The sequence below is a fragment of the Nycticebus coucang genome, chromosome 10, assembly GCF_027406575.1.
Source record: "Nycticebus coucang isolate mNycCou1 chromosome 10, mNycCou1.pri, whole genome shotgun sequence".
In the NCBI taxonomy this organism is placed as follows: Eukaryota; Metazoa; Chordata; class Mammalia; order Primates; family Lorisidae; genus Nycticebus; species Nycticebus coucang.
Genome location: NC_069789.1, coordinates 80,369,487 through 80,381,735, shown reverse-complemented (window position 1 = coordinate 80,381,735; position 12,249 = coordinate 80,369,487). Strand labels below are relative to the sequence as shown.

At 45.2% G+C, this 12,249-nt stretch overlaps 1 protein-coding gene across 1 annotated transcript in view; it reads left to right on the top strand.

The window, feature by feature from the left end:
* CACNA1E (calcium voltage-gated channel subunit alpha1 E) overlaps positions 1-12,249 on the top strand; it is a 514,949-nt gene that overhangs the window by 405,798 nt on the left and 96,902 nt on the right. Inside the window, exon 10 of the mRNA XM_053606843.1 lies at positions 10,400-10,515. Coding sequence (XP_053462818.1) covers positions 10,400-10,515 — 116 coding nt within the window. The remainder of the gene's footprint in view (positions 1-10,399; positions 10,516-12,249) is intronic.

The window sequence follows — 12,249 nt, the reverse complement described above, 5'->3', positions numbered from 1 at the left end:
ATTTTATCTTCCTAAGAGGAATCTTTAATGTTTAAATTATCTGAGGAGGATGAAGAAAGGATTCTGGGAAACTCAAAGCCCTTTGACAAAAGGGAAAAATGTCCACACAGTGACACAGTGTACAGAGGCTCGACCTGGTAATAGACTCTCAGTCACCCCCTTGAACATAGCCGCACGGCTCCTCAGTCACCTCCAAAGCCTTTCGGGAGGCGGCCAATGGTTGTGGCTTCCCAGAGGAGTGCAAAATGTGTCTCTTAAAAGAACACAGCCATTTGTTCTCTGTCAAGATGCCTTTTTTATGCTGTAATTAGAGTGCGGGTGGGGGACGTGAGGGGAGGAGACAGAAGAATGTGGAATGCACTTGCTTCCTGGGGCCCATTCTTCCTGTGCCACAGGGCTTTGAACCCACGGAAATATTATCACTGAAACACACACGATTATATACATGGAGCGAGAGAGAAAGCAGCATGTGTGCCTCTGAGTTTGTGTCTTGATAGTCTCTGTGTGTCACAGTGAGGTGACACAGACCGGTGGAGAATTAAACAGAGCAGAGAGATCTGAGTGCTGCTGTGTAACTCTCACGGGGTTCAAAGCTCTTTAAGCCTCTACTTATCTAATCTGTGGAATAGGGGCAGAAGTGTGGTACCTGGCCTCATTTCCTCCGGTTTTCAGGACCACCACGTGAGAGCTCGTGACTGTGCAGTGGTCATGGGACACACTCCTCCTTGTCTATCTGGTGATGGGAGGGGTCAGCGTAGCACAGGGTATGACAGAGTGCAGCCTTCAAGAAGATTCATGGGGTTTTTTTGTTGTGTTTCGAATTTTGCTTGTAGCAATACCAACAACAGTTTCTTGATGGTTTTGCTAAGTGACCTGTTGACATCTTTCTAGCCAATGTGAGTGGGGGAGAAGGAAGGTGGTGGTCAGAGAGTCTGGGGTGCTGTTTCCTTCACCATTGATAACTCTTGAAGCAGTTGGCATGTATTGTATAGATGACAGAGAATCGGTAATTTTAAGCCTAAAGATCTTTACTGGAAATGTGTTAAAATATCTAGTTGAGTTATATACATAGCAGAACTCTTGATTCCACCCCCACAAATCTGTCCCCCACCCCCAACCCTGGTATCTTTTCTACTTCAGATCATTTAACTCCAAACATCTAGTTACTATAGCCAGATGCCTGGGGGTCATCTTGGGCTCATATCTCTATTAGACTTCTCATTCAATGGTCAGCATGTCCTCCTAGCTTGATCTTCACCATAGAATCAGAACCCCACTATTTCCTAGAAGCCCCACTCCTGCCACTCTGGCCAAGGCTGCCATCATCTGGACATAACCAGAAGGTTACCAGCTTCTACCTTCAGTCCTTTTCAGCATGTTCTCAACCAGAGGCATTTTCTGAAAACTTAGCTCATGTCATTTAAGTCCACTGCTGGATCCCACCAAGTGCCTTCCCAGTGACCCCTAGTGAAAGCCAGATCTCCATAGGCCCTGTGTGATCCAGCCCTCCACCTCCACCCGGCCTATCATCCTCTCTGACCTCCCCTCATCCCTTAAGCATTTATTCAATCCAGTCCAGCCATATCAGTGCCTTTCTGTTCTTCAGAAACTCCTCAGATTTGCCCTTGCTGCCACCTTTCCTGGAGGTACAACCCCCACTGGGGTATCTGCGTGGCTCCCCTTCGCATACTTCATGGCATTCCTCAGCCACCCGATCCACAATTCCAGCCCCCACCCCACCAATACTAACTGTACTTCTCTACTATTTTTTCCCTGAGGACTTGCCAATATATAGCATACTATGTATTGTGCTTATCTTGTTTACAATTTTTCTCCTGCAGTATGCTGTAAACTCTGTGGGGACAAGGATTTTGCTTTGATACTTGATGCTGTATTACCATATTCTAAAACAATACCTACCATGTAGTAGACACTCAATAAATGGTGTTTTGGAGGCAGAATGAATATATACATATGAAGGCCTTGATAACAGGTTATCTGTATTATGACACATTCTCAGCAATGTCAGTAACATTAACCAGGTGCTCCAAGTGGCTCTAATCTGTCCTACACACTACCCTTTTTACTTTCTATCTGTTTAATCCTCACAATCAACCTTTTGAGATAGTTAGGATATTTATTCTTATTTTACAAACGAAGAAACTGAGACTCAAGTTAGGAACATGCCTCAGATCCCACCAGGATGGAGCTAGGATTCACACTCAGGTCTGTATAACTTCGGAGATATGTGTGATTGTGTTTTAACAGTCTGGATTATACCAACTTTAAGGTTAAAAACTAAAACAAGAAACATAGTCTAGTTTCTTCATTATCCCCTTTACATTCATTGCCAGGCCTTTTTTTACTGTACTTACTCAAACAAATAAGTACATGAGTTCTCAGTGTCAAGAAGAGAGAGAAAAGTCATTCCCTGAGATCCTAAGGGAATCTGAAATGTCTTGAAGCTATGAAATAGTAATGACTTTGAACATGGAGATCTAAGAGATGTACCAGGTTGTGGACCAGCAGGTGTCTGACCTCCCCCTGTCCTTTAGTTCTGCAGTTCCCAACCCCTGGGCCATGGATTCCCACTAGCCCTGGCCTGTTATGAACCAGGCTACAGAGTAGGAGGTGAGCCAGTGAAGCTCCATCCTATATTTACAGCTGCTCCCTGTTGCTCAGATCAACACCTGAGCTTCACTTCCTGTCCCTACATCATCAGTGGCCCACATAGGCCCCATCTCCTACGCTCTCACAGGAGCAGGAACCCTACTGTAAACCGTGTATGTGAGGGATCTAGGTTGCACACTCCTTATGAGAATCTAATCTCCTCTACCCTGGTTCATGGAAAAATTGTCTTCCATGAAACCAGTCTTTGGTGTCAAAAAGGATGGGGACTGCTGATTAGTTTCCTTGTAAATGGCTGGGCTTGGACAGGTGATCTGCCAGGTCTATCTATCCTAGTCTGGGAAACTCAGGGCCTTTCTTCTGCCATGGATATAAGGTAGAGGGCTAAGGGAGGGGTACAGTGTTTTGGGTGATGCCATTTATTTGCCTTAACCACTTTAGGCAAGGATTTCTGCTCCTAGGAGGAGCCTTCCCAAAGCCCTTGATTCTAAGACAGGGTAATGCAGTATGATATAGTGCCTGAGTATTTGCATCCTCACCCATCTGGACACCCGTCCTGCTTATTAGAGTCAACAGTGGATAGGATTTAGAGGGCTAGCTTGTGTTTTGGCTTTTATTTATTGACAGCCTAAGTCTCCTTTTAAATCCTTTTTGGAACAAGTCATGGGATAAGGCATAAATAATGATAATATTGCCAAACCGTGTGACCTTAAGAAAGGTATTTATCTTCTCTGGGGCTGTGTTTGCTCCTCTGAAAAATGAAAAGATTCCCCAGGGTCGTAAGAGCACTGAACACTACGAACATAAGAACATTGAAAAATCTCACCGCTCCCCCTTCCTCAGCGCATTTCCAAGTGGAAATGAAATTAAACTACTGCCACCACATAGGTGTCAATCCAACTCCCCCAATTTCTCTGTTAATTTTGGAACTTTCAGGATTGAAGAGGTTTTTCTTGATTTCCAGCTCAAATTCCTCCTTCCTGAAGCACAGATCTTACAGGAACAGCGGCACTGTTTCTTTGTGGGTAGCAAAGCCCTCTGAAAGACAGGCTGTGAAGGTTAATAGGAGTGTGACCATGTGACTATTTGTGTGCTTGGCAGAGTCTGTCTACATATGCTTCCTGTGTCAGCGTGAGCATGTGTGCACTCGTGCCAATGTGTGTGTGATGAAGCATGCAAGTGTGTACAGGAGTGTGGGTAAACAGATCTTTGAGTCACACAGGCTGGCCCATCCTGGCGGGCTTTGTCTTCCTTTTGGTTGCCATGACAGCAGTGAGGGCTTCACATCAGTAAACAAAGCTCCCTGTGTGTACTGAGTTGGGAGGGGAGGTCTGGAACCAGAGGCTAAAACGTGAGCCAAACAGTCCTCCAACAGAGGCTTCCTTGCCACAGTGGGCCTGTCAGAATATCTTTCTCACTAGACAAGTATAGAGAGACCTGTTTAGATACCCTGTGACTTTAGGGTGATGTACATGGGCAGGGATTTCAGCTGGAGCAAGGCTTTGGTGAACCTACTTCTTATCCCCAAGAGTTAGTAACATTATGATGAATTCCAGGACGTGGAAGACCAAAGCCTCTCCAATCAAGACCCTATGGGCTAAAAACAATCCCTTTTTATTTATTAAGATACAGATGAGCCACTTTGCGAACTACCTGTGGCAATGGCTCCTTTATGTATGTGAATTCATAAAATATTAATCAATTTTAAAGTTAACATAAACATGGTTTCAAAGAGGCCTCTGCTTTCCCTCCCCTATGCTCCTCCACCCAGGCACACGTGATAAATGTTTTAGGCATTCTGGCTTGTCTGAGATTATCTATGTAATTCTTCTATTTCATCTTTCTGTGAATACTATAAAATTGGCTATGTATGAATAGTTGAATTTTACAACTTATGCTTCTCAAGTAAACTGCTGGAAAACAAAGGCGGTCACAAATGCAAATTCAGTAGCTAGGATGAATGAAGAAAACTGTACTTGACCCTGCAGTGCAAGTGTTCTCCTGAGTTTCCTTACCTGAAACTTAGAAACTGGCATGCGTATGTGGCAGTCGAGATAGAGGCTCATCCGCGCTCACCCTCAGCTCCCCTTCTTTCATGTATGTGAGTGCTGTGTTGTGAGGGAACTGCAGGTTACCCTCACCTGGCAGTGGGGGCTGCGGCTGGAGGAAGCAGCCTAAAGCTGTGGATAACAGAGTTGAGTGAAGGAAGTATCTGCAAGGAAAAACAATTTGGATTTTTATCATTATACCGTCCCTTTTGGGAATCCGTTGAGGACGCATAGAGTAAACCAGATTATGAGCAGAGGGTTTTTATGTGCCCCAATGTCATCCCTGATGAGGGAACCGAGATAGAGAGGTTATAGCCGAGCTTATTAGCATCAGAGGATAGCTGGATGCCTCAATCTCAAAATAGACCAGGTAGTATTTCTGCTACCTGGGGGTAGTGTTCAGTGGGCATTTATCCTTGTTCTTCTGGTTTGGAATTCTGATGTCTAGCTGTAACCAATCTACAGTTCTGTTACATCGTTGGGTGTAGAAAATGGATGCAGCAAAGGAAAAAAAAAAACTGGTTCCCCATCGTCTTACTTAAGCCACGGGCCAATGCCAGAGGGCCTCAGGAGTCACGAGCACTATTCTACTATAAACCAGAGTTCCCTTTTCAAACTTTCTATGGCTTAATCCGAGGGAACTGGACAAATTGAGATAATCCAGAGTCTACTCTCTGAGCTGCTTTTCAATATGGAATTTGGCAGTGGTCATTTATTTGGCTAAGAAAAGGTCATATGCTTTATCTTTGCAAAAGCATCACCACCTAAATAACCCCAAGGTCCTCTGTAAAGAGGAGACAGTATTCCGATGCTCAGCAAGAGAGGGACCAGTGAAATGAGAATGCTTCCTTTTCTTAGGTCTGGCCACTGGTATACTCGTGAGCCTGGTCGGCCTGTTTAAATCTGAGGTTAGAACATTTAGTAATCTTTGGTGATAGAGCTGAATATTGTTTGCTCCTGTCCTCCCCAGAATGTAATGTGTGTATGACTAAATGAACAGCAAATCAGGAAGCATATCACTAGCTCTGCGAAAGCTATGACTGTTATCATATTCTAGGTCTTTATTAACCCAGCATAGAGCAATGGATTTTTATGCCATGGTCTCAATGAAAAAGGCAATCCCTTTAGAAAAAAACAAAATCTTTGTTTTGAATATCCTTATTTTCCTTGACTTGGGACTAACATAAAATCCCTTTTGGAGATTTTAAATTTTGACTTGTAGCTATCAGGGAAGATAGTGGAAGCATTGTGGAAACAGAACTTAACCTAGAATCGGAAGACATTAGTTTGAATTCTGTTTCTGCCTCTTGCTAATTGGGTTATCTTGGGCAAGTAACCTTTTTGACTCTCCCAGGTTTTTGAAAATATAAATAAATTAATTTGCATGAAAATGACTTTAAGTGCGTTATATGAACATTAGCTGTTCTGAATGTTTTATTTTTATAATCTCTGGAATCTATAATATCAGGGATTGGGTTAAACATCATAGGTCCTTGATGAAATGTGATACTCTATAGCAGAGGATCTTAGATGTGCCACAAAGATTTTTAAAGATCCGTAATTAAATTATGGATCATAAATTAAATTATGAACTTCAAAAGAAGTTCAAAGCACAGTAAATATATTCTTCTTGTAAATTCTTTTTTGTTTTTTTTTGATCAACATAATTTAAGTGTGCCGTGGAAGTTTTAACTATAGGTTCAAGTGTGAGTAAAAAAAAAAAAAAAGGGTTGAAACATACTGCTCTATAGGCTCTGCTTGGTGGCATGGAATCTGAAGATTAGCTCTGGAGATAGGCCATTGGCACAAAAAATTACCACAGCAAGGGAGGGGTGAGAAGTCCCATGAACGATACAGGTGCCAGACTTTCTACCCAGCCTCTCACTGAAAGAACAAAAAAACTAAGAAAAGGCTTCTTAGTAAATGTAGTGAATAAGGTCTCCCACATAGAGCCTTTCTCCTTAGCTAAAATGCTGGAGGAAGTAGCCCCAGTGGAGCATATTGTTTGTTTTATTTTAGCCAAGAGACTTGACCAGATTTGTTGGGCTCTGGGCCTGCGAATCCCAGCTAGGATGCTGGGGGGTGGGGGTTGGGGGTCAGGCAAAGAAGAGCAGGGAACCCAGCCAGCAATACCCAGAGCCACAAAACTTCCAAATACACCAGCCATTTAGCTTGGGGTTTGCTGGCCTATCCCACTAGAATTCAAGCTAAACTGCTATTCTGGGGGTCAGAGGTGACACATCACATGCTTCATAGACTAAATCTCTGATGATTTTAATGGAGTTAAACAAAGGAAACTGTGGCAGTGTCCGGGAGTTACCATTAGTTCACTTGGCTCCCTTTGCGTCAGTTAAGTGCTCATTTATTTAAGCCTCTGGGAGCCGAACAGAGCTATCAGTATGCTCACTTAGTCAGCCTGGATATTTTTTTAAAAAGAAAATAATCCATTGAACATATAGTAAGTACCAGGAGTGCTCTAGTACAGGAAGATAAAATGTTGAAGTAAGAATGTTTTCTAAAGAAGCTGACATAAAGGAAGAAATAGTCAAACAAACATAGAGCTGACCACAATAAATGTCTGATTATAAGGTGAACTCTGGAGAGAGAGAATGGAGACCAGAAGACAGGAGCCAGGGGAGAGGCTTGGAAGGAGGGGAAAGCCAAACAGAAGAGGTGATATTTCAACCTGGCCTTAAAGAAGAAGTTTGACACTCAGGAAGATAAGAAAAGGGGATTTGAGGCAGCAAAGTAGCATAAACCAGCCTCGAAAGCCCACCCTGCATTTGTAGGAATAATGGGAAATTTGCTGTGGTTGAAGTATGGCCGTGGTGGCCTGCAGGCAGACACCAGGTGAGAAGGGATGTTGGACAATAAGGTCTGGGCTCAGACTGTGAAAGGCTTTGAAGGCCATGTTCCCTGTACTTCTTTCAGCAGAGGGCAAAGGAGGTGCTGACAGAGTAAAAAGAAGGTGGAGTTTAGAAGCTCTGAACTCATGGCTCCTGTTAGTGGCTTTGTGTCCTTGGACATGCACCCCTCTGCAAAAGCTACTTAGCTCTCTTCAGATTCAGTTTTCTGGGCTGGAAAATGGCCATGTTAGGGATAACGCTTCCCCAAGATGCTCAAGGGTGATCATGTTCCTCTGCCCAGAGCCTGCTTAAATGCTGTTCCCTTTTCAAGGTCTTGCTGAAATTATTACCTTCTTGTTAACCCTCTCTGGATTCCTCCAGAGCTTAATTGAAAAATCAAGACACATATGTATGAAAGGTAAAGAAACTAGCATAAAAAAGTGCCACAGGTCTCAGCAACTCTATAGGGCCTGATGAACTCAAGCTCTTAGACCAACAGGCCTGAGTTCCAGTCCTGGCTCTGTTTCTTACTTAAACTTGTTCAAGTTGCTTAACTTTTGGATTGAGGATGAAGTTATCTGTTCTACCTTATTCTCAGAATGGTTGTGAAGCTTCAATGAGCAAAATGTATGGCGGTGCTTCGTAAATTTAAAAGTGCTCAAGGAATGTTATTACTGGGGGAAGACCCAGGAGTGTTTTAGAGAGATAATATCAATGGCTGAGAGATGGCTGAAATGAAGGGAGAGAGAGAGATGGTTGAGAGACCCACTAGCTGCTACTGAGATAGTCCAGACAGGAGGATAAGGTCTTGGACCAACATTATGAGGATGGACAGGAAGGGTGGATTCAGTGCTATTTGAAAGTAGAACCAACAGAACAAGGGAACTAATTGAACAGGAGGGATAGGAAGGCGCAAAGAGCCAAAAGGAAGAATGTTGGTGGATGGTGATGCTGTGAACATTGCCAGCCTCCTGTTACTTCCAAATTTCTAAAATCTGGAAGGGAAGGTGAGGAAAGAGAGGAACCCATGGGTTGAATTCTCTTACCCTCACTGGCGTTGGTCACTCTTCATTTTGATGCTCTCCTTCCATTCCCCTATAGCTCCTTTAGTAAAACCCACTGAATCAGGCAGAGGAGAATGTCTCCTTCCAATGCATCTCGTCCCCACATCCTCAGTCTGAGGGTGATTATTATAAGCAGGCAGTTGTGCCCCAAGCAAGCCAGCTCTGTATTGACAGGAAGTTCAGGTGAGCACATGCAGGTGTCTTTCTGCATCCTGGTAGACTGGCACCTCTCTATCCCCTTCCCTGTGGCTGGGACACATCACTCAGCCCTCAGACAAGAGGGGGCAGGGCTGGCGGGACCCGCAGTGGGTTCTGGGTTCCCTCATCCTCAGGTTGCAGCTCTTTATTTATGGGGATCATCTCACATATGTAGAACAGCTTCTGGAGCAGTGGGAGAACATCTGAGCCATGGATGGGGGGCCCTGCACTAGAATAATGGTGTCTGGTGATAAGAAAGGCATTGGTAGGGGTGGCTTCTGGAAGAGCTGTCAGCAAACAACTATTTCTTTATCCCCATTTGCTCACCCATTGAATTCGATCCTCTTCCTCTCTCCTAGGGAATTTTCAGTCTGCTGCTCTCCTCTTTTCTTCTTTTTTTTTTTTTTTAATTTGTTTTTCTTTAGCTTTATGTGGGCAGGGCTCTGCCAGGTAGAGCTTTGGTGTTTTCACTCTGTCGATCACAGAGTGGCTTTGGTTACCTGTGCCAGCCATGGACTCTGCCTTCTTCCCTGCCCTCACCTGGGCTTTTCCTTGTCTGGTGATCTTCCTCGGCCCCTCCATGCCCCACCTTACCTCCCACTGTTCTTCCACTAGAGCCAGGTGCCCTTCCCACACCCCTCCAGTTCTTACTTAACTGATGCCAGCCTCTTCCAACAGCATTTCAGCCCTTCAAGTCATCAGTATCATTGGCTTTCAGTAGCAGCCTTTACTGAGCACCACAGGATACAGGACCCCAGGGACAGCACAGCCTTACAGTTAGAGTTCACATCCCACCAGGTCATGTCACCTCTCAAAGCCTTGGTTTCCCCATCTGTTATGTAGGAATTTTAATAATATTTCATGGATAGTTGGGAGGATTAAATGAGTCAATGAGTATGAAAAACTTCATACAGAGCTGGCACATAGTAAATGTTCTGGAGACATTAATCACTGTTGTTATCAAAGGCAGAAAGGGTAGTGGTGCCCTTCAGAGGCTGAGGGTCTCTGTTGTAGCTGACCACAATAAATGTCTGATTATAAGGGTGAACTCTGGAGAGAGAGAGAGAATGGAGACCAGAAGGCAGGAGCCAGGGGAGGGGCTTGGCATTTTGAAACCTAGTTTGTCCCATGGCTACAAAAGTACTCCTCAAAAGAGAGAAAGCAGGGTGGTGCCTGTGGCTCAGTGAGCAGGGCGCCGGCCCCATATGCTGAGGGTGGCGGGTTTAAACTCACCCCCGGCCAAACTGCAACAAAAAAATAGCCGGGCGTTGTGGCGGGCACCTGTAGTCCCAGCTGCTTGGGAGGCTGAGGCAAGAGAATCACGTAAGCCCAAGAGCTGGAGGTTGCTGTGAGCCGTGTGACGTCATGGCACTCTGCCTGAGGATGGTACAGTGAGACTCTGTTTATACAAAAAAAAAAAAAAAGAGAGAGAGAAAGCAGTCCTAATTGGAATGCACCTCACCCGAGTGAGGCCGAGTGAGGTGTGTTTCTGTATAACCTTGCAAGGGGACGGAGAGGTGCCAGTCTCCCAGGATGCAGAAAGACACCTGCTTCATCCTGTCCCTTAGATATGGCACTATACAAACCTGGTGACTCTTATCCATCTTGTCCACAGGGAATTCGCCAAAGAGAGGGAGAGAGTGGAGAACCGAAGAGCTTTCATGAAGCTGCGGCGCCAGCAGCAGATTGAGCGTGAGCTGAATGGCTACCGTGCCTGGATAGACAAAGCAGGTGAGCTGCAGGAGCCTGGGGTTAGGGGACGAGGGAGCTACACAAACCACAGGGCCCACAGGTACTCCCAAGTGCTTACATTCAAGGGGCAGCTCAGACGAGAGCAGAGAGAAGGTCTGAATGCCTTGTTAGCTTTTTGGGTTTCCTGCTGGCCTCACTTTCTTTCTCTGGGGTCAAACTGTTCATCTATTGGACACCTTTCATTAGGCAGGATCTTAGCAAGGTGAGCTGTGTAAAAGGTAAGGGCCTAGTCCTCAAGCTCAGGTTGGTCTGGTGACATTGTTTAATGCTCATCCTGGTGCTGCTCATAACAGTCCACTTATTTGTCCAGTGCCTGCTTTGTGCCAGGCCCTATTCTAGGCACTTAGATAGCAGTGGGCCAAAAAAACCATCGACTCTCCCATACTCTTCTCTTGTAGGAAGGCAGTACACAGTGGGGGGTGGGGGAAGGGGAGAGCAGAGAGAGGGAAGGAAGAAGGGGTGGGAGAAGAGAAGAGCAAGCAAAGAGAGGGAGGGGGATGGGGGTCTCAATTATGCAACTTTTGGGGGCAGGACACAATTATAAGAGAGACTTTACCTAACAAATGCAATCAATGTAACCTGGTTTCTTATACCCTCAATGAATCCCCAACAATAAAAAATATATTAAAAAAAAGAAATAAAACTATAAATGAGTAACTTGTAAGAAGGTGGTAAGAAGATAAGTCCAGTGAGGAAACAGATCAGGGTAGGGTTATGGGGCATAGGGTACACTGCGATTTTAAATAGTGGGGGTCGGGGTAGGCCCATTTGTGTGAGACTTGAAGAGATGCGGTAGTGAGCCCCAGGCAGATCTGGGAGAAGAGTATTCCGGAGTTGAGTCCTGGCCCTGGGGGGGTGGGCCAGCAGTGCCCAAGGAGTGGAATGGGGAGTGGGCAGGGCGGTAGAGCAGAGGACAGTGTGAGGGCCGGCGGGGCCGAGAGGGTAGTGGGCAGCAATTGCATGTGGCCATATGGGCCATGATAAGGGCTATGGGTTTTATTGTGAGCGACAAAAGAATGACGGGAGGGTTTTGAGCAGAGAACTGACATCCTCTGACTGAAGATTGTAAAGGGGCACATGGCTGCTTCATTGGGAATAGAACACAGGGGGACAGGGGTGGAAGCAGAGAGAGCAGTTGTGAGGCTATTGCCGCCATCCAGGGAAGAGATGACAGTGAGGACAGGTGGTTTCCTAAACCTCAAGCTGTCATTGCTCCTCACCCTGTGGCTCAACATCAGGAATAGTTCTTGCCCAGCTGTGCGAATACAGCCAAACGTGTCATACTTTTGTCACCCGGCAGAGCCACCAGGTTCACGTTCAGCTGCTGCTTAGCTGCTTATGAGGGGCATCCATCACCTAGTATCTGTCAGTAAAGGGGATACATTTGCTTTCTTTATTATTTTAAATGTTGGATTTCATTGGTGTCATATATCTTCATTTTCTTCCAGAGCAAAGAGTGATTTTTTTAATAAAAAAAAATATTAAGCATATGACAGTCAGCATCTTTTCTCTGTTCCTAGTAGAAAGCACAGCACAAATGTCAGGTCATGGAGGGAAAATTTGGAGTATGATTTGATGCTTAGTTGCCTGAGCCTAACCCTTCCTTAGGAGCTTTGGAATGACAGTTTGACACTCTTCCTCTGACCGCCAGCACACAGCAGGCCCCTCTGAGCTCTGGAGTCAACTTTTGATTACCGCTGAGGGCTGAGAGAG